The 24,676-nt window shown below is 36.4% G+C and overlaps 1 protein-coding gene across 1 annotated transcript in view; it reads left to right on the top strand.

Annotated features, from left to right (window-relative positions):
• The window catches only part of BMPR2 (bone morphogenetic protein receptor type 2), a 194,865-nt gene that overhangs the window by 131,084 nt on the left and 39,105 nt on the right, over positions 1–24,676 (top strand). The window contains exon 4 of the mRNA XM_049615159.1: positions 23,897–24,007. Coding sequence (XP_049471116.1) covers positions 23,897–24,007 — 111 coding nt within the window. The remainder of the gene's footprint in view (positions 1–23,896; positions 24,008–24,676) is intronic.

The following is a 24,676-nucleotide window of genomic DNA, read 5'->3' as shown; positions in this document are numbered from 1 at the left end:
CATTTTCAAGTTGCATGGCCAAGGATATTTTTTAGTAGGGCTGCTATTTTGCATTTTGGATAATAGCTTAGTTGTGCAAGACTGTTCCAAATCTTGAAGGATTTTATTTATTTATTTATCTATCTATCTATTTATTTATTTTTAAATATTTCTAGAGAGAGAGAGGTTGGGGGTGGACAGAGAGAAGAGAGAGAGAATCGCAAGCAGGCTCCATGCTATCAGCACAGAGCCTGACAACCTGGGGGTTCGATCTTCTGAACTGTTAATCTCATGAACTGTGAGATCATGACCTGAGCTGCAATCAAGAGTCAGATGCCTAACCAACTGAGCCACCCAGGCGCCCCTAAATCTTGAAGGATTTTAAAGTCCCTGGTCTAAGACTCACTAAAGGCTATTGTCCTCCCATCCTAGTCATGTGGCTGCAGTGTCACTTGAGGTCTTCTCTGTCTGGCCTCAGTATCAAGGAGTAACATCTACTCAGAATAAGTTATTCTCATAGTGGATTACTTGATCACAAGGAGTACAAACACAATGAAAAAAGAGTTACTTTCAAAATTTAAAAGGCAAATTTCTTTTAGCACCTATTTATTTGTAGCAGGATTCTCACACAGAGAGTCGTGACACCAAGGCTTTTCTTTCCAGGAAACAACTTTATTTGTGCCGGCACCGCTCAGTTGGGTTCATACCCAGAGAACTGAGCCCCGAACACCACATGGAGTAGATTTATTTTTTTTTCTTTTTACTTTTTTTGTCTCCCATATATGGTAACACACACAAACATGCAGTCTGATTAAGTGGTCTCATGTTATAAAGTCCTGAGGGATGTTGTCACGTACGCACATAGCCAGGTTACCTTGAGGGTTTTTTTTTTTTTTTTTTTCCTTAGTGAGGGGACCCTACCACATATTTAGTATTAACTCTGTTTTGTATGTTAAAAAGTGCTCACTCCTTTTAAAACAAAAATTGTTGTATATTAGAATGGACATCCAAAATGTACTGCAAATGATATAAATAAAAATTATTTTTCACTCTGCTAGCTTTTAATGCAAATGTCTTAGTTATGTAATTTTCTACATTGTTTAATATAGCCTGTTGGTTATTGAGGATCAATACATTTTCTTTTTTGTTAAGTCAGTGTTTTTAGTTGATAACTTTTGAAGTGTTGGATCTATCAAAGGATTAGAGCTACAGAACAATCATTTAAAAAGCTTACTGTGGTTTGTTTTGCAATTTGATGAAATACTAAGAGAGTTCATTTTAAACTTAAATTGCTTTTATCTCATCTTTATCATATAGACATCATAAGATCAGTAAGGCTTTTTTGTGTGAAAAGTTATATAAATTTGGATTAAAAATAGAACTTCCTACATTGTACAGAATGTCACCAGTGCTGCTTTTTTTTTATTAAAAAAATTTTTTTTAATGTTTATTTATTTTTGAGAAAGAGAGAGAGAGAGCAAGCAGGGGAGGGACAGAGAGAGAGGGAGACACAGAATCCGAAGCAGGCTCCAGGCTCTGAGCTGTCAGCACAGAGCCCAACATGGGGCTCGAACTCACTAACTGGGAGATCATGACCAGAGCCGAAGTCAGATGTTTAACTGATCGAGCCACCCAGGCTCCCCATCCATTGCGTGCCTCTAAGGTAGGTTTGCAGACAGGAATATGTAAAGGGACAAAGAAAGGGACATAAAAGAGAAGGAAGGGTAAAAACAGAAGTGTCTGTGTTGGAGAAAGATACAGTACCAGCAAGAATTACCCTAACTCCCCTTTGGCCTTACCAGTGTCTCGGTATTTGTCATTTTACCTCCCTGTTCTCACCATCTAAGGAGTGGGGTTTAATAGGAACTGGACAAATATTCAGGGACAGTTTGGGTGAGAATATCAATAATGGTCTGATGAAGACCCCATTCCTTTTACTATCCTTTTAAGAAAGACCAGATGTGCATGTTTAGAAGGTCCCTTTAAAGAATTGTCAAGATACTGTAGATATTTTGAGGGTAAGGGATGAGGGAACAATCTGAGAAATATGGAAAGGATGAATTAAGGGTTTCGGTGGTTTTAAATGTGGATTAAGAATGGTCTTCTGTGGGCACCTGGTGGCTCTGTTGGTTAAGTGTCCAGTTCTTGATTTCGGCTCAGGTCATCATCTCATGGTTTTGTGGGTTTGAGCCCTGCATTGGGCTTGCACTGACTGCGTGCAGCCTGCTTGGGATTCTCCCTCTCTCCCTCCCTCTCTAACCCCTCCCTCACGTATGCTCTCTCTGTCTCTCTCAAAATAAATAAATAAACTTTAAAAAACAAAAGAATGATCTTCTGAACAGTGCTGATTTCATAAAGCCTTGTCTAAAAAGACACATTTTCCTCTGTCCTATCTCCCTATCTGTAAGCTTTTTTTTCTGCTCTGTTCCTACACTAGTGCATCTTTTAATAACTCTGGCCTTCTTGGCTGCTAGCTATTGCCTCTGCTGCCAAAACATTAGAAACAGCAAGAGGATACGAAGCTTTTCATTTGTCTACTTTGTTTAATATTTTTCTCTTGCCAACAGAATTGGGTACTTTAAAAGTATTAAATATAACTGAAATCCCAATGTATACATTTGTGGAATGTTTCTATGAGCGTAATAGGGATTAGCTACAATAATCTCCTAATTATCATTTTAAGTCACAGACTCATTACAAGGAAAAATAACTGCATTTGTTATATAGAAAAGCAACCCTGAATTAATTTCATGTGCATACAACAACATGGTTAAATCTTTAAAAATTGAAAACAAGAAGTAAGACATAAAAATTCCATTTATATAAAATTCAAAAATAGGCATAATAAAACCCAAAACCTAAGCATACAGAGAATGTAATACTATTAAGAAGGGCAAGGAAATGATTACCACAAAAGTCAGAGTAGTGCCTGTTACTGGAAGCAGAAAGGCTGTTATGAACAAGAAGGAGCAAGTAGGAGGTTTTTATGATCCTAAATATTCTATTTCTTGTCATAGCTACATGCATGTATACTTCATACTAATTCACTGAACTGTACATTTGTATTATAAACACTATTGTGTATATGGAATTTGTTTCATAATAAAAATGGTTTAAAAAATAGGAAAACATGGGAAAAACTAGAAAACAAATTTAATAGGCAAAAAGCTATTTTTCTGTACACGTCTTTCTTGCTTTCCTTATAAGATTGAGCACATTACTATCATAATTAAAAGAACATCAAATGGGGGAAGTTGTATATACAATGCAACTCATATTTTGTTTTCTAGTAATAAGCAAATGACTGGAAGATAAATTTCCACTTTTATACTTGGATTATTTCATGGTCATTTTCTGAGAACAAGAGTCTTTAGCATGAATTCTGGATTTAGAAGTATCATTTGTAGACCAGTTAGGAATTGAGTAGGGATCTCTGAGTGATTCACCTCTTTGGTTTCATTCTGTATTGTGAGATTTTAATTTTTTATTTGTTTTTGTTTTATTTTAAATACCAGATATTGTAATAGTTACATTTCCATGTTAATTTAGGCTTGAATTGACAATTCTTACTTATTTAGGTTACTGATGTTTTCTAAGAAGTATTAAATAATTATTTTCCAAAGTTGTTGCATGGAGTAACAACCTTTTTGTTTTATCATATCTATGTATAAAGTTAAAAAATAAAATATCAATAGAAAAAGGCAATTTGGCCTGGTAGAATTATATCAAAGATATTTTGAGAGCATTTTAAATGTTGTTTTCTTTATACTCTAATGAGTCTTTTTTATGGTAGCATAGTGTAGAGATTAATCTTTATCTTCTGTTTTCTTGTATTTACTAAAAATTCTTAATCTGTTTACCTAAATGGTATTTTATCCTTCTGTTATTTAATGACTATTCTAAGAAATATAATTAATTTTGTTAGTTTTAATTCATTCTTTAATGAAGGAAATAAAATACTAAAATTCAGTCTCTTCTAACCACAAAACAGCTATTTTAAAGAAATTAGAATCATAAATACTTATAAAGTTAAAAAAAAAAAGTTAAGAAGGATAGGCATTGAATGTCTTTTCTGTGTTTTCTTGTCAAATCTCTCTCCCCCCTTTTTTGGTTTAACTCGGATTGTTTCTCTTTTTCTTTCCTTTAGTTTTCCATTATTCCTTTTATAATTCAGCCGTAAAATGCCTGGACTCAGCAGAACATGAACTGTTTTTGTTATTGTTGTTATTTATTGTATTTGTTTCTTACAAGCTAGGTCTATTCACAGTGATTAAAGAGACAAGTTAAATTTAAAGTAGTCTTAAATACTCAGTATTACATACCAACTTGGAAAAGAAATAAACAAGAAATCTGCTTCCTCTTAGTTTGTTTTTTTAGACGTTAAACATAAACACTAATCTGATTATGATTACTATATAATTACCATTCCAAACATATTAGAATAAATCAACATTGTTTATTCCTTGTAAAAATATTTGTTCAAAACATTGAGCTGCAGAGTATATCATCATTACAGAAATGATATTGAGGAATCTGAATTATTTTGTTAAGGAGTTCATTTAACTGATCACATTGATTGTTTTGATTTTAAATGTTTTTCTGTTTTTATGAATAAGTACCTTGCTTTAAAAAAATGTTTTTTAAACCTAATCCCTAATTTGCCTTTCCACACAGAGTTGTAAAAGATTAAGGAGCCAACAAAACCACCAGTGTGTTATAGTTAGGATTTCCTTTGTTGCTTGCTGCACATGCAACAATGTTGTTCTTTCTTTGACACAGACCCAGACAAAGGCTGAGTGTAGCAAGGAAGCAGACAGCACGCCTCCAGTAGTAGCCCCTGCCTGGCTCCAGGATTTGTAAACAGAAACATCCCAGGCTCCAATAAGGCAGACAGCGGTTCCCTGTCTGTTCTGCATTCAGGAAGCGCTTGCTTGCATAAGCCCAGCCATTGCACACAGGCATACATAGCAGTATTTACATTTGGCTGAGTATTTAATTGAGAAAGCTAATAGGGAGGAAAAAGAGGGTTTATTAGAGCTAGGGGAACAAAAAAATTTAGGGTATAGCATATATGTTTAAAAGAAAAAGATTTTTAAAGAAACAAAAAACAAAAGTTACAAGTTTTCTAGTCAAAGGCCTCTTTTATTGCACGCATATATGAATGCACATATTGAAATATTTTTCCTGGCAGTTTTTCAGGGATCTCATATTTTTAGACCATATGACATATCCTGGAAAGTTTTTTATTTGAAATATTAACCATTGGCATGGTTTTTTAACATATTTAAAACAATTTTTAACACTTTTTTCATCTTCATTATTCTATAAATTAGTAATTCCTATTTCAGATTTTGGATGAATGAATATTTTTATGTAAAAGCTATATTGCATTTTCTTTTGTAAATTTGAGAATAAAAGCAAAGAGAATGCTAAACCTTCAGAAAAAGATTAGAAGATTCATACAGAATTTTGGAATTTGAAAGACCTTAAAAGTTACCTGTGTAACCACTTTTTAAAAACTAGTTTAATTCATTTTAATAGCAAACTTACAGGAAAAGTGCAGAAGACAGACAACATTAAAAACATGTACTTACTTGTATGTAGGACAACTCAGAAAAGTGTAATGAATGGATGGAATCTACTGTATGATAAAAATGCTGCAAACACTACTTAGTTTCTATCGGTAAGAAATTTACTTGTTTTTAAAAAATCCAAATGCTAGGGTTGTCCAGAAACATTTGCAGGTTTATTTATAATTGTTATAAAGTTAAACTGCTGAAACTTGTTCACTGAAACATTTAGACTGTGCCAATGCTTTCTGTCCCCTCACTTACATAAATTAACATACAGGGATGCCTGGGTGGCTCAGTTGGTTAGCGTCTCACATCATGATCCCAGGGTTGTGGGATTGAGTCCTGTGTTGGGCTTTCACTGAGCATGGAGCCTACTTGGGATTCTCCCCCTCCCCCTCCCCCTCCCCCTCCCCCTCTCCTTCTCCCTCCCCCTCCCCTTTTCCCCACTCACACATACTCTCTCTCTTTTTAAAAAAAAATCACATACAAATGAAAATGGAAAAACTACCAGTACCTGATTTTTGTCCCCTATTTTTCCCCATTCAATTATATACTTAGGTAGGTACTGTTTTGTTTTGTTTTGTTTGTTTTTAAGGTAGGTACCTTTTGACCTTATGGGGGAAAATGTCTAACATTCAGAACTACCAATAACAGGAAGAAAGAAAAAAGTGGGTTTTTGTTGTTGTCTAAAAATGAAATGTTTCCGGGGCGCCTGGGTGGCTCCGTGGGTTAGGCATCGGACTTTGGCTCAGGTCATGATCTCACAGTTTGTGAGTTCAAGCCCCACGTAGGGCTCTGTGCTGACAGCTAGGAGCCTGGAGCCTGCTTCAGATTCTGTGACTCCCTCGCTCTCTGCCCCTCCCCCGCTTGCACTCTGTCTCTGTCTCTCTCAAAAATAAAATGTTAAAAAAAATTTTTAGATGAAATGTTTCCTGTCATAGTGGATTCTTAAGCACATTCTCCACATGTGTGGTGTGCTACTTTGGCATAATTGTTACGTATTTGGCATGGATAATACCCAGGCTGGTGTCTTCAAAAAAAGGACAACCAAACAGGCCTCACTTACCTCCTGCAAAGCACCAATGGCTACACACTCTGGAAGTGCAGATCTGTTTTGACATGGTGAGCAATTTCTCACACCAAATGCTGGAAAGGAATACTGGGAATCAGAATTTCATTGGATTCTGATAACATCTTAATTTCATGGACTATAACTGTATCAAGACTGTAATGATGAGGTCTCTTTAAGCAGCAAAGATGCTACAAAATTTTTGTATTAAAACTCACATAATTTTTAGAAAAATCTTTTTAGTCTATTTTCTTATACTTTACATTCCTTTATAACAAGTTAGTCCAGATTATAAAAAACATTAAGTCAAGTACATTGACAACATCAAAAAGAGCAGAAAAAGGATGAGATGGAAAAATTGGAAATCAGATGTAATAATTTAGAAAAACTCAGTGGTCCAAGAGTCCCTAATAGATTCTAAGAGTATCACTGTAGACCAAGTGCTATTCAGCATTATAAACCCAGTCATATAAAAAGAAATTTGCTTTAATATGTCTACTTTAAGAAGGCAGGAAAAATGTACATTGTATTTTTAAGAGTATTTTATACAAAGTGGTTCAAGTTTAAAAACATATTTAATTGCAGATACTCATTGGCTTCTTTTTCCAGCAATTTTGTATCTTGTACTAATCATTTTTCAGTGACATTAATAGTCAAGGGAAATTGCCCCTTTTGGGGGATGGGTTGAAATAATGAGCTTAGTTTTGAGTATGTTGTATATATATCTCTCTAAAATATTCAATGGGAAACAAAGTATATTTGTTAAAGAAGCTCTGTACGTACATGAATTGATTCACACAGTATTTAATCCATATATTTCAGAAATCAGTCCAGCTGCTGTATTTCCAAATCAAAGAGCTTTTCCTGGTACACACGTTTCTTCTTCCTTAGCTGAACAGTTGAGTCAGGTGGAAGGCAGAGACTCATTTTCTTTGTTCCCTGTTAAAAATTATTCAGAGCTTTTGGGGCGCCTGGGTGGCTCAGTCGGTTGGGTGTCCGACTTCCGCTCAGTTCATGATCTCATGGTTTGTGGGCTCGAGCCTCATGTCGGGCTCTGTGCTGACAGCTCAGAGCCTGGAGTCTGCTTCGGATTCTGTGTCTCCCTCTCTCTCTGCCCCTCCCATGTTCTCACTCTGTCTCTGTCTCTGTCTCTCAGTAATAAATAAACATTAAAATTTTTTAAAAAACAAAATAAAATAAAAATTATTCAAAGCTTTTTAAGTTCCAGCTCCTCACTGTTGGTTTAGGTAATCAATATTTGACTCTCCTCTAGTTCCCTACTTAAGAATATCTTTTGTTAGACAAAATGTAAAATGTAGTACCTCACATTTCTATTCTAGTAGTTTTTCTTAAGGATTATCTGTATATGACCTGCAGAGGAGAAGATACCACTCAAGGCTATCTTGCCTTTTATTCTAAGTAAAACCAGCACTTACATTCTTACGAAGCATGTTTAAATCATACCTTCTATGAGGTGCTGGGTGGCTCAGTCAGTTGAGTTCTAACTTTTGATTTGGCTCAGGTCACGATCTCACAATTCATGGGATCAAGCCCCAGGTTGGGCTTAGTGCTGACAGTGTGGAGCCTCTTTGGGATTCTGTCTCTCCCCCTGCCCCTCTGCCGCTCTACTGCGCTCTCTCTCTCTCTCTCTCTCTCTCTCTCTCTCTCAAAATAAATAAATACACTTTAAAAATACACTTAAAAGTAATCACACCCTCTACAACCTTTGTTTATGGAGAATAAGATGTCTTTTTTTTTAGTGTTCATTTATTTTTTTTTTTTGAGAGAGAGAGCATGCTTACACACAGGGGAGGGGCAGAGAGAGATGAAGACACAGAATCCCAAGCAGGCTTTTTGCGCTGTCAGCATTGAGCCTGATGCAGGGGTTGAACCCACGAACTATGAGATCATGACCCAAGCCAAGATCAAGAGACTGAGCCACCCAGGCACCCCAGGATGGCTTTTTAATTTAGATTGCTGGCCCCTGTTCTTTTTTTTATGGGTGTTATCCATAAAGAGTTTGATACCATAATTTATTTTAAAGATAGTACCATGCTTGTTAATTTTGCTGAATAAAATATGGATCATTTGCAGAAGAAAAGGGACCTAACTGTATATTTTGGATGTCTGTCATTGCTTTGTAATCTGGGGATGTTGTTAACAAAGCCCTTTACATATAGATAAACACTGAAAAGGGTGCTATTTGAATAGGCACACACATGAGGAACATTCCTTGATTTACAAAAGCATTTATTCCTTTTGGAATCTGTTTGCAGTATTCTTGTTGGCCTCATGATCAGCCCCAAGCTTCTGCTCATAAACAGCATTCCAGACCTTTTTGTTTCATATCAGGCTGATCTATCTGCCTCATGGTTTTTCAATAGCCCATAATTACACACAACAGTTTAAATGTACTTAAGAACATCTTTTAAGTGGTTTTGTCTCCCTTATTTACTTTTGTGGTTCATTCTAAAGAAATCATTTGATTATCTTACGTTGATGATTCTTCTAAGATTTAGATAGCCCAGTGCATTTGATTTATTATATGCCTGTTTCAGTAATCTTACCTTTTTTAAAAAACTTTTAATGTTTATTTTTGAGAGACAGAGAGACAGAACATGAGTGGGGGAGGGTAGAGAGAGGGAGACACAGAACCTGAAACAGGCTCCAGGTTCTGAGCTGTCAACACGGAGCCTGATGTGGTGCTTGAACTCACAAACCGCAAGATCATGACCTGAGCTGAAGTTAGACACTTAACTGACTGAGCCACCCAGGGACCCCAGTAATCTTATCTTTGAATATTTTGGAATAAGGAGCGAGCAGAGGATAATAGCTTCTCTTTGGGTGAACTTCCTCGCCATTTAATATGAACTAGGATTCAAAGGTAGCAGTATGAAATTGCTGTGAAGTTGATAAGATGCCCGTAGTAAGCTTACATTTTGTAGACAAAGGAAAATAGGTTGAAAACTATCATTTTATTATGCAGTTTGTTTGGCATAGGGGGTAAGGAGGATTTGTATTTCTTCAGTAAATCTTATGTTATCATATACTAGAATTTCTAAACTTAGACTTTAAGAGAAGCTGGGACACTAAAAGTAAGATGTTGGAGGATAATTCTTTTTTTAATTTTAATTTTTTTTATTTGAGTGTAGTTCATGTACAATGTTATATTAGTTTCAGGTGTACAACATAGTAATTCAGATAATTCTTCATTGATAACAAAACAGGCACACTCTGTATCCCACTAATGAAAAGGACAACTCATGCACAAAAACTGGTACGACACTATGAACCCCTAGAAAGCAAGAAGTGAGCTCTTTTAAAATGATGGCTGTTGGTTTTTGGTTTTTTGGTTTTGGTTTTTTTTTTTTCTGCCTAGAATAAAAATAGGGCAGGGGCATCTGGGTGGCTCAGTCAGTTAAGCGTCCAACTAAGGTCAGGTCATGATCTCACCATCTGTGAGCATCTATGAGTTCAAGCCCCACGTCGGGCTGTATGCTGACAGCGCAGAGCCTGGAGTCTGCTTCGGATTCTGTGTCCCTCCCTTTCTCTGCTCCTCCTCCACTCACCCTCTCTCAATCTCTCAAAAATAAATAAACATTTAAAAAATTTTAAAAAAGAATAAAAATAGTGCATATTATTGTAGAAAATTTAGAAAGTACATTTATAAAAATTGCTCAAAATCTTTGTTAACAGGGGCACCTGGGTGGCTCAGTCGGTTGAGCATCTGACTTCAGCTCAGGTCATGATCTCACAGCTCGTGGGTTCAAGCCCAGTGACAGGCTCTGTTCTGACAGCTCGGAGCCTGGGGCCTGCTTTGGATTCTGTGTCTCCCTTTCTGCTCCTCCCCTGCTCATGCTCTGTCTCTGTCTCTCTCAAAAATAAATAAACATAAAAAAAAAAAATCTTCGTTAACATTTAGGTGCATTTTATTTTAGTCTTTTTTCTGTGTGTGTTTTATAGTAAAACATATCATGTAAAACATAGTTTAACATGAAGTATCATCAAACCTGTGTCAAGGAGAATATCCCAGATGACCCCTGTATTTTATCTCTTCTTAATCACAACTCATAATTCCTTCCTAAGGATAGCTATTATGCTGACTCTTATGATAATCATTTCCTTGCTTTTCATAGCTTTTCTATTTTCTGATATATGCCCAAGTTTAATGTAGTTTAATTGTTTCAGCTTTTGAATTTTATATAAATTAAATCATAGCATCTTCTTTGGTGTCTTGCTTCACACAATACGATGTTTTAAAATTTTGTACTATTGAGGGGTGCCTGGGTGGCTTACTTATTTAAGTGACTCTTTTTACATTTTTTTAAGTTACTTATTTTGGGAGAGACCGAGTACCAGCAGGGAGAGAGAGAGAATCTCAAGCAGGCTGTCAGGGCTTGAATCCACAAACTGTGAGATCATGACGTGAGCTGAAGTCAAGGGTCGGAAGCGTAATCAGCTGAGCCACCCAGGTATCCTGATACTGACTCTTGATTTTGGCTTACAGCATAATCTCACGGTTCATGAGATCGGGTCCTGGTTCGTGAGATCGAGCCCCGTTTCATGAAATTGAGTCCTGCATCGGGCTGTTAACACAGAGCCTAGTTGGTATTCCCTCCCTCCTTTCTCTTTCTTTCTCTGCCCATACCCCACTTGTGCACACTCTCCCTCAAAATAAATAAGCTTTAAAAAAATTGTGCTATTGAGAAAACTATAGTTCTTCTGGTATTTTTTGTTTGTGTTTTGTCTTCTTAAAAATATAATGAATACAAGTCAGTTCTGCTGTATAATAGTCTATTGTATGGCTATACCACAATTTACTTTTCTATTCTCTTGTTGATAGATATTTATTTTTTTTCTAATTTTTGTATACTATGAATGATTCAGTTATCAACATTCTTGAACATATGTCCTGGTTCACATGTGCACAAAATTCTCCAAAGTATATAACTAGGAGTAGAATTGCTTAGTCATTGTGTGTATGTATCTTCAGCTCTAGTAAATAAAGCTAAACTGTTTCCAAAACAGTTGTACCAATTTGGACTACAAGCAGAAGTATATTAAGGTTCTGTATGCCAATACTTTTGCTCTTAATAATTTTTTATGAGGTTTAAAAAAGGTATTAAAATATAAAACATCACTAGCAAATAATTGAGAGGGTTGGAAAAGTATTCTAAAGTCTTTCTATTGCCCAGAAAACAGATGGGCAAAGGCAAATTGTCTAAAATAAGATAATAGAAATAAACACAAAGATGTCACTAATTATCTTAAATGTAAATGAATTTAACACTCCAGTTGAAAGACAAAGAGTGTTTGGATTGATTTTAAAGCACTAGCATCCACTTGCAAAAGAATGGAGTTGATCCCTTACCTCACACCATGTACAAAAATGAACTCAAAATGGATCAGTAACCTAAATATAAAAGCCAAAACCATAGAACTTTTAGAACTTCATGAGCTTGGATTTAGCAGTGAATTCTTACCTATGACACCAAAAACACAAGCAACAAAAGTAAAAATAGACAAATATGGACATCATCACATTTAAAAACTTTTGTGCCTCAAAGCATGTATCAAAAAATGAAAAGATAGCCCACATACTACAACATGGATGAACCTTGAAAACATTGTGCTATGCTAAATGAAATATACCAGACATAAAATAACAAATATTACATGATTCCACTTATATGAAATATTAGGAGTAGGCAGATTCATAGAAACAGAAAGTAGATTTGAGGTTACCAGGGGCTGGGAGAAGGGGAGCATAGGGATTTATTCTTTAATGGTTACAAAGTTTTTCACTGGAGTGATAAAAATGTTGTGAAAACAGGTAGTGTTAATGATAGCACAACATTGTCACTGTAATTAATGCCACTCCCTTTTACAATCATGAATGGTTAAAAAGGCAAACTTTATATATTCATCACAAGTTTTAAAAATTAGTAATGTAATATACCAAAAACCATTAAATTGTACACTTTAAATGAATGAATTGTATGCTATGTGAATTATATGTCAACAAAGCATTTTAAAAAAAAAACAAAAATTAAAAACACACTAATAATCCTGTTTAGTTTATTTACAAGAGATACATATAAATCATAAGGATACAGAAATATAAACAATAAATTGGTGGGGAAAATATATGAATATTAGATATATTAATATCAGATCAAGTGGACCTTAAGGCATCAAACATTACCAGAGACAAAGAAGGGGTTACTTTATAATGACAAATATTCATTTAACAGAAGAAAGAACAATTTTAAAATTTGTATGTAGTTAGTAATATAGTTTGAAATACATGCACCAAAAATGGATACAACTAAAAGAGTAGACAAATTCTATTCTTAATTATAATGGAAGATTTTAACACAACTTTCTAGTATTGATAAGCAGTCAAATATTCAATAAACAGAAGATTTGAACAACTCAATGAACATACAGAAAGATGTTCACAAGCTTTTTTTTTGGTAAGCAGTGTAGTATAAACAACATAAATTGGAGGGTTCTTTATGATCTAGGACAATGTTAATTGAAAAGAAGCAGACCACGGGGCGCCTGGGTGGCTCAGTCGGTTAAGAGTCCGACTTTGGCTCAGGTCATGATCTCACGGTCCATGAGTTCAAGCCCCGTGTCGTGCTCTGTGCTGACAGCTCAGAGCCTGGAGCCTGCTTCAGAATCTGACTCCCTCCCTATCTGCCCCTCCTTGCTCATGCTCTGTCTCTGTCTCCCAAAAAAATAAATGTTGGAAGTTGGACGCTTAACTGACTGAGCCACCCAGGCACCCCTCAAAAGAATTCTTTACATCCACTAACATTTCCATTTGGCTTTTTTATATCTCATCTGATGTTTCCCATCTGTTCATTCATGTGTCCACTTTTTCCACTATATTTTTAAACACATTTATCATAGTTATTTTTTAAGTCTGATATTTTCGTCATCAGTGATTGTTTCTGTTGATGACTTACTTTTTTTAATGTTTATTTTTTTAATTTATTTTTCTTTTTTGAGAGAGAGAGAGAGAGAGAGAGAGAGAGAGAGAGGAGAGAGTGGGGGAGGGGCAGAGAGAGAGAGACACACACACAGAATCCAAAGCAGGCTCCAGGCTCCAAGCTATCAGCACAGAGCTCAGTGCAGGGCTCAGACTCACGAACTGCGAGACCATGACCTGAGCCAAAGACAGACACTTAACCAACTGAGCCACCCAGGTGCCCCTTAATGTTTGTTTATTTACTTAGAGAGAGAGAGAGAGAGAGAGAGAGAGAGAGAGTGTGTACGTGAACAGAGGAGGGACAGAGAAGGGGGGAGAGAGAATCCCAAGGAGGCTCCATGCTGTCAGTGCAGAGCCCCATCTCAGGAACCTTGAGATCATGACCTGAGCCAAGGTCAAGAGTCAAGACACTTAACAGACTGAACCACCCAGGTGCCCCAGATGACTTACTTTTTGAGATTGAACCAGATTTTCTTCTTCACATCTTTTGACTTTTGGTTTAGTAATGAACATTGTGGATAAAAGAAGAGTCTAAAATATTTATGTTCAGAAAAAAATACACTGTTTTGTCAAGCTACTACGATGAAGGGCTAAATGAATGTAGTCTGTTAGCTGTATCTGGGCTTTGCTGTTGGCTTAGTTTGATTCATTTCATTATAGGTTTCAAATGATTTGAGGGCAGGATGAACATTCGCCTAAGTTTGGTTTAAGACCTCAGTGCTTATAGGATTTCTTGTTCTCTTTCTATGCCTTTAGTCTTTGGTAAACCCTATACTCTGGCACTTTAGGAAAGAACTCTCACAACTTTTTTTTTTTAATGTTTCATTTATTTTTTGAGAGAGAGAGTGCAAGCAAAGGAGGGACTGAGAGAGAGGGTGACAGAGTAGCCAAAGCTGGCTCCACGCTGATGGGCTGACAGCAGTGAGCCCAATGTAGGGCTTGAACCCACGAATCGAGAGATCATGACCTGAGCTGAAGTTGGACACTTAACCAACTGAGCCACCCAGGCACTCGAAAACTCTCTAAACTTTAATACCCCTTGGCCAACCACAGTTGGACACTGTCTTGTAATCAGTGAAAGCCAGCATTGCCCAAAAGTTTTGTCTCAGCTCTCTTGCCCTTCTCAGGCTTCAGCAGGGCTTGTGTACCCACACTTAAGAGGATTCTCTCAGTTCTCTTGTCTTGCCTCTATTCATACTTGTGAGTACTTGGTAAAGGCCTATAGAAAAGAGTTGGCAGGTGATTGTAAGCTCTTTTTGTGTTCACAGCCCTAGATACTCTTAGCTGTCATGCTATCCAGTACTCTTATGCTTTAAGAATTTGTTAAATGTTCAGCTGTTTCTTCCTACTCACATCTGTGGGGGGTGTCCTCTTCAGCTCACTGCATCATCAAGGATAAAGGCAGTTTTAGAAATCTTCTCTCTTAGAAAAGGGTTGACACTTACTAGTTTTTTTAATATACTGGTTTCTTTGTGTCATTAGCTCTTAATGAGCTTTAAAGAAAAGATTTTGTAGGTTTAGTAAGTGACTTGTTAGGTGTCTTGGCTTGTTATTAGGGTAGAAGCAAAATTTGCTTGCATCTTTTTACATCCTGAGCAGAATTGGAAATAACTTTTTCACATTTAAGCATATCTGATGTGATATTTCATCCTATCTAAACAATCAATAATTGAAAGACTTATCCTTAGGATGTAAGGGGGAGGGGTGTTTTTTCCTACCACTAAGAAAAACACTATCAACTAATTGTAAAATGCTGTCAGTTGTTTGATGCATCCCACCTTAAGAGATTTTTAGATGAGATCATTGTCAAAATTGATTAAATATGGTGCTTGCCATCTGCACACATGTGAACTTATTATCCTGATAGATTATCCACTCAACATCAACTCCTCAATGTTTCTGTCAACAGGCCATTTGAGGAAATCATAGGAGTTCTGTTGTTTGAAAACTCTACATTGAATGGCAAAAATGTTGATATTGCTAAGGTATAGTGTTGGGTAATTGAAGATTCTATGTACTTTCTACTTTTGTGTATAGTAGGAAGTTTTTATAATTAAAAGATTAAAAATAAAGCAAGCAATCTCCCGTTGGCATTTTCTGGTATGAACAAGAAAGCAACTGCATTGGGTGACTGGCTGGTTTGTTTGGTAGAACATGGAGCTCTTGATCTTGGGGTTGTGAATTCAAACCCCATGCTGGGTGTAGAGCTTACTCTAAAAAAGCAAGCAAGCAAGCACCTGCATTAACATTTTTAGACTGGATATCAGTGGTTGGGAACAAAATTCCAGAGATGATAGTGGAAAGCTCTCTTTTAAGAAATGCTGTATTTTTCTTCTTAATTATGTTTTGGGATGCCTGGGTGGCTCACTTGGTTGAGCATCCAACTTCGGCTCAGGTCATGATCTCATGGTTTGTGGGTTCGAGCCCTGCATTGGACTTTGTGCTAACAGCTCAGAGCCTGGAGACTGCTTCGGGTTCTGTGTCTCCCTCTCTCTCTGCCCCTCTCCTGCTCGTGCTCTGTCTCTGTTTGTCTCTTAAAAATAAATAAACATTAAAAAGAATTTTAAAAAAATTTTTTAATGTTTATTTTTGAGAGAGAGTCACACACATACAGAGTGAGTACCGGGGAGAGGCAGAGAGAGAAAAACACAGAATCTGAAGCAGGCTCCAGGCTCCAAACTGTCAGCACAGAGCCTGATGTGGGGCTCGAACTCACGAGCTGTGAGATCATGACCTGAGCTGAAATCGGATACTTAACCAACTGAGCCACCCAGGCAACACCCCCCCCAATTATGTTTTTAATGGCACATAAGAAAGAATGTGTGTTGAGGGGCGCCTGGGTGGCTTGGTCGGTTAAGCGTCTGACTTCGGCTCAGGTCATGATCTCACGGTCCGTGAGTTCGAGCCCCGCGTCGGGCTCTGTGCTGACAGCTCAGAGCCTGGAGCCTGCTTCCGATTCTGTTTCTCCCTCTCTCTCTGACCCTCCCCCATTCATGGTCTGTCTCTCTCTGTCTCAAAAATAAATAAACGTTAAAAAAAAAAATTAAAAAAAAAAAAAAGAATGTGTGTTGAGTCATTATATCGCCTACCGAAAACTAATGTAATGTCAGAAGTAAATTATATCTAAATTAAAAAAAAAAGTGTATGGAAAACAGAATATAGATGTTAGATTCAAAAAGAGACTCAGAAAAATCAGACTCTGTGAAAAGGTATTAGGGATACCTAAGCCAGTTTGTTTTTATTGTCTTTTTAAAGTTCACATAAACTGATTTTTATAAACTGATTTTGAAAAATCTATAACTCACCTGCCCTTCCTCTCCAGAAAAAGAAAAAAAAAAGAAAAGAAAAAGAAAAATCTATGACTAGATAATCTTAAGGAGTCATTTCAATAAATAAAAAATATATATTCGACAGTAAATTTCATATATTAAAAAATAAATTAAAAAAAATAAATAAAAAGTAAGCTGATAAAAAAAATATATATTCAAGGTTATAAGTCATAGTTTGAGTTATAGTTTAAGCAGCATAATTTTTAGTAGAGTATTCTTTTCTCTAAATAAAAAAAGTATGTAAGTACCATATGGTTAACATTTGTAGTGTGTTCAAGATATTGCTCTTCTTCATAGGTTGTGAAACGCTTCTGTTGCTTAAATCAGTGACAAAAACAGTTTTTTTAATGGGAATATTTCTGGAAACCTTACTATTGATATTATTATTACGTAATTGTATCCTTTTTCCAGAAATTTTTGTAATGCTAAAATTACTATCTAGTAACAAGAAAAATAGACTAGGAAAATTATTCCTATTTTGTAATAAAAGTTTGATAGAATTAAAATATACATCACTTTAGCAGTATACAGTGTTTTCATAATGTAGTTAAAAATAAGAATATCTAAGGGTACCTGCCTGGATGGCTCAGTTGGTTAAGCATCCAAATTCAGCCTAGGTCATGATTTCACAGTTCATGAGTTCGAGCCATGTGTCCAGCTCTGTGCTGACAGTGTGGAGCCTGGAGTCTGCTTGGGATTCTGTGTCTCCCTCTCTCTGCCCCTCCCGCCGCTCTCACTCTGTCTCTCTCTCTCTCACACTCTAAAAAAAAATAAACCTTTTTTAAAAAGTATAAAAACAAGAATATCTAACTTAGAAGGCCAAATCTTAATGTTCTATCTTTAATAATTTTCACTTGTGTTAAACAGTCTATACTTTTTTAATATACAATGCTATTTTAGAATAGAGAATGTATGCTTTGTTACATTTTAAATTTCAGTTTGTAATGTCACATAAACTAAAGAACATTAAGTTTTAAATTCTTAAAATTTTAAAGTGTCAACATATTTCAGAAATTAAAAATAGACTTTTTAGGGGTGTTTGGGTGATTCACCTAGTTAAGTGAGTGACTTGATTTTCGCTCAGGTCATGATCTCACATTGTGTGATTGAGCCCTGCCTGGGGTTCTGGGCTCTGAACTGAGCATGGAGACTGCTTAGGATATTCTCTCACCCATTCTTTCTCTCTCTCCCTCCCTCTCTGCCCTTCCCCTGCTCTCATGCGGCTTCTCAAAATAAATAAACTGAAAAATTTTTAAAAGACTTTTAAAATAAAACTAGATTTCTCATGACTTCTTATTCCTGATTGAATTTAAAATACACTTTTCATATAAGTAGTGTACTTCAATTCTTTGGGGAATTACAACATTGGCTGTTCATTTGCAGAGATGGTGTTTCCATAATGTCACATTACTATTATAATTTTCAATATTTTATTATTATTTTCTTATATATATATTATTTCTTATATAGACTTAGAGAATCTTTTTTATTAACTCATGTATTTGAATTACACAAGAAAATTAAAACCCATTTTAAAATGGCAGCCTTTCTAATTTGAAAATATCAAAACTTTGTTTCATAATAGACTTGTGAATTTTTTTGATCCAGGTAAAGAACAGCCTCACTATATGAAAAATATAAGTGTATTTTGTCTGTCACATTGGTGGTAAAATTTGGGGCAGTTTTTTTTTTTTTTTTTTTTTTTTTGTTAACTGAATGAAATTGGATTTAATTGTGTATAACTGTTTTTTGTTTGTTTGTTTGTTTTTAGATAATAAATCCTAGTGCTTTCCTAAGCTTCCAACTTAGGAAGCTAGAAAAAGAGCAAATTAAATCCCAAATAAACAGAATAAAAGATCGGAAACAATTAAATTGAGAAAAAGTTCATAGAGAAAAAAATCAACCATACCAAAAACTGGTTTTTTTGAAAAGAACAAAAAGATTGATAAATATCTAACCAAGCTACTAAGAAAAAAAAGAGAAATAAGTTGCTAATAATCAAGAATGAAAGAAAGGTCATCACTGCAAATCACATGAGTATTAGAAGGATAATAAAAGAATATTATGAACAACTCTTTGCCCACAAGGTTGGTAACTAATGCCTTGAACATACACATCTACCAAAATTCAGAGAGAAATATAGGCATTATATATATATTAATATATATAATTAATATAGGCATAATATATATATTAAAGAAACTCAACCAATAATCAATAACCTTCTAAAACAGAAAGCACTCAGCTCAGGTGGTTTCACTGTTGAATTCTAGCAAACATTTAAAGAAGAAATGATACCTAAGTGCCTGGTGGCTCAGTCAGTTCAGCGTTCGGACTCTTGATTTCTGCTCAGGTCCTGATCTCACAGTTTGTGAGTTCGAGCCCCACATCGGGCTCTGTGCTAACAGTGTAGAGCCTGCTTGGGATTCTCTCTCTCTTCCCCTCTCTCTGCCCCTCCCCTGCTCATGCTTGTGCTCTCTCCCTCTCAAAAATAAATAAATAAAAATTTAAAAAAATAATAAAGAAGAAATGATACCAATTCTCTAAATCGCTTTCAGAAAATAGAAGGAGAGGGAACACTTCCTAACTCATTCTGTGAAGCCAGCATTACCCTCATACCAAGACAATGAAAAGACCAGCCATACTAGGACAGAATATTGGCAAAACACATATCAAAGATTTGTGTCCTAAAATATGCAAAGAACTGTTAACAATAGGAAAACAGAGTGCCTGCGTGGCTCAGTCCTTAAGCATTTGACTTCGTCTCAGGTCATCATCTCAAGGTTTGTGAGTTCGAGTTCCACATCTGATGAGCTCATGCCCTGTTTTGGGTGAGCTTGAGCCCTGCTCTGGGTGAGCACAAGCTCCATTCCGGGTGAATGTGAACCTCACTTTTCTCTCTCTCTCTCTTTCTCTGTCTCCCCCTCTCTCCCTCTCTTTCTCTTTCCCTTTCCCTCTCTCTCCTTCTCCTTCTCTCTCTCCTTCTCCCTCTCCTTCTCCCTCTCCTTCTCTCTCTCTCCATCTCCATCTCTCTCTCTCCCTCCATTTCCCTCTCTCTGCCCTTGGTGGGATTCTCTGTCTCTCCTTCTCTCTCTTTGCCCCTTGCTCACTAGCGCTCTCTTTCTCTCTCTGTCTCTGTCTCTGTCTCTCTCTCAAAAATAGTGTCACATCCCTTCCACCTTCATTGTAAAAGACAGTATTACAGGAGAAAAACAAATAGAAGTTTAACATATATACTTCCTGCATACATGAGAGATTCCCAGGAAAATTGAGTAAATCTCTGAAGTAGCCCAAGTAACCAGGGTAAAAATACTGTCTCCAGCTAAGCCAAAAGAAAATGGGGAAGGGGGAGTGGGTTAAGGAAAGACCAGTAACGGATTGTTACTAGGAAAAGCACAGTAAACAAGTGTATGGTTGTTATGTAGATTTAAATCCTTGTCTTCTCTATTGATAAAAGTTTCAAGAGTTTTAGGAGCGTCTGGGTGGCTCAGTCGGAACCAACTTCGGCTCAGGTCATGATCTCGCGGTCCGTGAGTTTGAGCCCCGTGTCGGGCTCTGTGCTGACAGCTCAGAGCCTGGAGCCTGTTTCAGATTCTGTGTCTCCCTCTCTCTGACCCTCCCCTGTTCATGTTCTGTCTCTCTCTGTCTCAAAAATAAATAAACGTTAAAAAAAAATTAAAAAGAAAAAGTTTCAAGAGTTTTAGTCATTTTCGTCTTCCTAGTACAGAGAGGGAGACACCTTACAAATGGAGATTTTCCTTACAAATGTAAATGCCTTTTATAAAAGGGTAACTTCTACTTGGTTTTCAGAGCTGCTTCTATGTCTGGTGTTCCTTTTTTCTCTTAATTTTATTTTCAGTGTTTATTTATTTTTAAGAGAGAGACAGAGCACAAGCAGGGAAGGGGCAGAGAGAGAGGGAGACAGAGAATTGGAAGCAGGCTCCAGGCCCTGAGCTGTCAGCACAGAGCCCTACACGGGGCTCAATCTCACGAACTGGGAGATCATGACCTGAGCTGAAGTCAGATGCTTAACCGGCTGAGCCACCCAGTTGCCTCTGTGTCTGGTGTTTCTTAAAAATAACCAGCTCAAGATAGTCCTTATGCCAAAGACGCATATTATGAGGTATTATATTCTGCCACCCTCACAGCCACAATAAAACAGAATAGACTGTGTGGCTTAAACAACAATCTATTTTCTTACAGTCCTCGTGGCCAGAAGTCCAAGATTAGGGTGCCAGCCTGGTTGGATTGTGTTAAGAACTCTCTGGCTTGTGGATAGCTACCTTCTCACCGTTTCCTCACATGGCAGAGAGAGAAAGTGCTCTGACATCTCTTCTTATAAGGGCACTAGTCCTATCATGAAGGCCCCACTCCCGTGGCTCATCTAAACCTAATCCCAAAGGTCCCATCTCCAAAACCCATCACATTGTGTGTTAAGTCTTCACCATATGAATTTTAAGAGAACACAGTTCAGTCTGTAATACATTTTGTTTATTCATTCATCGGTTTATTAACATTCATGTTGTTTCCACTTTGGGCTATTATGATTAGTGTGCCATGAGCATTCCTGTAGAAGTTTTCATTTGAACACTTGTTTTCAGTTCTTTTGGGTATATGCCTATGAGGGGAATTGCTAGGTCTTATGGTAATTCTATGTCTAACTTTTTGAAGAACTTCCAGAATGTTTTCTACTGCAGCTACACTATTTACATTCCCACCAGCAATGTACAAGAGTTCTAATTTCTCCATATTCTTGCCAACACTTTTTATTTTCTGTTTGTTTTTTTTTTTTAATTATGGCCATCCTAGTATATGAGAAGTGATATCTGATTGTAAAATGAGTTTTTATATGTAGCTTTCTCCCTATAATTTATTCTATAGAAGAAGGTACAATTATCATTATGTTAAATGATATGTATGTAAATATACTGCAGATTAAAAAAATTTTTTAATGTTTATTTATTTTTGGGAGAGAGACAGAGACAGAGACAGAGTGTGAGCAGGGGAGATGCAGAAAGAGAAAGGGAGACACAGAATCCAAAGCAGGCTCCAGGCTCTGAGCTTTTAGCACAGAGCCCAACGCGGGGCTTAAACCCAGGAACCGCGAGATCATGACCTGAGCCGAAGTCAACGCTTAACCGACTGAGCCACCCAGGCGCCCCAAATATACTGCAGATTAAATGATTGTTACATATATTGATGAGTGCTGAGAAATACATAGAATTTTTGTATTGTTACATTGTGTACACCTCAAACTAATATTAACACTATATGTTATACTTGAATAAACAAATAAATAAAAATTAAAAATAATAAAGTGACTCTGGGTTTAGGTACAAGCCTGGAGTTTGACTTGCTAAATGAGTAAGTATTATAGTGCATGAGAAGATTCTTCTATAGAGATATTGTTTTGACATTGTAATATTCAGTTGTGTTTAATTTGACACAAATACATTCCTTTAGAACAGGAATGCACATTGGAGGAACTCTTTGTTATAGAAGCTTCTGACTTTGCCAGAGGCTTCTAGTTTGATACAACACATAATTATAATGTCCAAAGTGAGAAAGATTTAAAATAACATATGCTTGAATTTGAATGTAAAGAATTATTATTTTTTAATGTTTATTTATTTTTGAGAGACAGAGAGAAACAGAACATGAGCAGGGCAGGGGCAGAGAGAGGCGGGGGGAGACACAGAATCTGAAGCAGGTTTCAGTCTCTGAGCTGTCAGCACAGAGCCCGACGCAGGGCTGGAACTCATGAGCCATGAGATCATGACCCAAGCCAAAGTCAGATGCCCAACCGACTGAGCCACCCAGGCGCCCCTTGAATGTAAAGAATTATTAAATAATGATGTTATCAGTCATCAAGCCTACCCTCTGGTCATTATTACCAAACAGTGAATACCTTCAATTAAAAAAAATATATGAACAGCTATTTCATAGGGTAACTCATTCCATTTTAGACAGCTCTATTTATCAGCCATAAATTCTTGTACATACTGAGTTAAAAACTGCTGTCCTTGAACACACACTGATTGGATCTTATGTTCTCGCTAGCTGTTAAGTCCTTTTTTCCACATAAAGACAACTATCATATCTTCTCTAGTGTTTTTCTTGCTCCACACCAGACACTTCAGTTCTTTCTACCCATCACAATTTAGAGTTCTTCACTATTCTCTTCTGAATGTGCTCCAGTTTGTGGAAATCCATCCTAAAGTGTGTTTCATCTGGTCCACAGAATGGAACTAACACATAGTATAGTTTACATGCTTGTAATGGCCCTGTAGTTTAGATATGTGTGTTCCCTATCTGCAGGTGAATAACCTTTGGCTCAGACAGGTGAAGAAATTTTCCCAAGGTCATGCAATAAGTGGAAGAACTGAGTTTTAAGTCCACTTCAGATTTCATTGCCTGTAAAGCCATGTTCTTTTCATTAATAATCATAATATCAATATTGATAAACTACCATTTATTGCATAAATAATATATACTCAACATGGTACTAAGTACTTAGACTCCCATCTAAGCCTCACAGAAGACTTTTGAGGTAGAGAGTACTGACTTTATAAATGAGAAAATTAAAGATCAGAAAAGGCAAATAATTTGCCAAATTCCACTAAGAGTGGCATAGTCAGGATTTAGAACCAATGTGATTCCAAAGACTGTTCTCTTAATATTGTATTATTCTGCCTATGCTGTTCCATGATGTAGTTGATATTCATTAATTAGCACAGCCAACAAGTGTTTCAGTGTTGTAAATCTATAAGATCATTTGTATGATTAAAAACACATAATTTGTGACCGTCACAAATTTATTATTTTTCTTTAATTTCCTTTGATGCAAAAACATTGCTGATTGACTATATATTGATATAGCCTTTCTGTCAGTTCTTAACAAAATGGTAAAATAAGAAATAACTGTGTTTTAAAATTTGTCTTCTTTTAGGTCCACCTCATTCATTTAACCGAGATGAGACAATAATCATTGCTTTGGCATCAGTCTCTGTATTAGCTGTTTTGATAGTTGCCTTATGCTTTGGATACAGGATGCTGACAGGTAAAAGTATCTCCTTTTGTTTTTTTGTATCAAATATACCATTTAGTCAGAATCAGTTTTTTCCTTTTTAGAGTTTCTATGCTAAAAAAAAACTCTGTGCTACAGTAGGTCCCATCCTCTCTTCGCAAACTTTTTTTCTTAGTTTTTATGAAAAGTTACAAGCATATACAAAATATCTATCACCCAACTTCAATGATTATTACATCTATATATCATCCATAGCCCCACTCACCACACCCTTCATGGTACTGGGTATTTTGAAGTAAATTGCGTATGTCATTTATCTGTGAAAACTTTAGTATTATCTCTGAAATATAAGGACTTAAAATATATGTAACCACAATACTATTTTCACACCAATAAATAAATAAATAAATAAATAAATCTTCAGTATCATCAACTGTCCAGTCAGTTCTTTTTTTTTTTAATATTTATTTTAATGTTTATTATTTTTGAGAAAGAGAGAGAGACAGGGCACAAGGAGGGGAGGGGCAGAGAGAGAAGGAGACACAGAATCTGAAGCAGACTCCAGGCTCTGAGCTGTCAACACAGAGCCTGACGTGGGGCTTGAACTCACAAGCTGTGAGATCATGACCTGAGCTGAATGAAGCTGGACGCCCAACTGACTGAGCCACTCAAGCACCCCAACTGTCCAGTCAGTGCTAATAA

Source organism: Panthera uncia (genome assembly GCF_023721935.1).
Source record: "Panthera uncia isolate 11264 chromosome C1 unlocalized genomic scaffold, Puncia_PCG_1.0 HiC_scaffold_3, whole genome shotgun sequence".
In the NCBI taxonomy this organism is placed as follows: Eukaryota; Metazoa; Chordata; class Mammalia; order Carnivora; family Felidae; genus Panthera; species Panthera uncia.
Note: the sequence above shows the minus strand (reverse complement) of the source record. Positions and strands in the feature narration are given on the sequence as shown.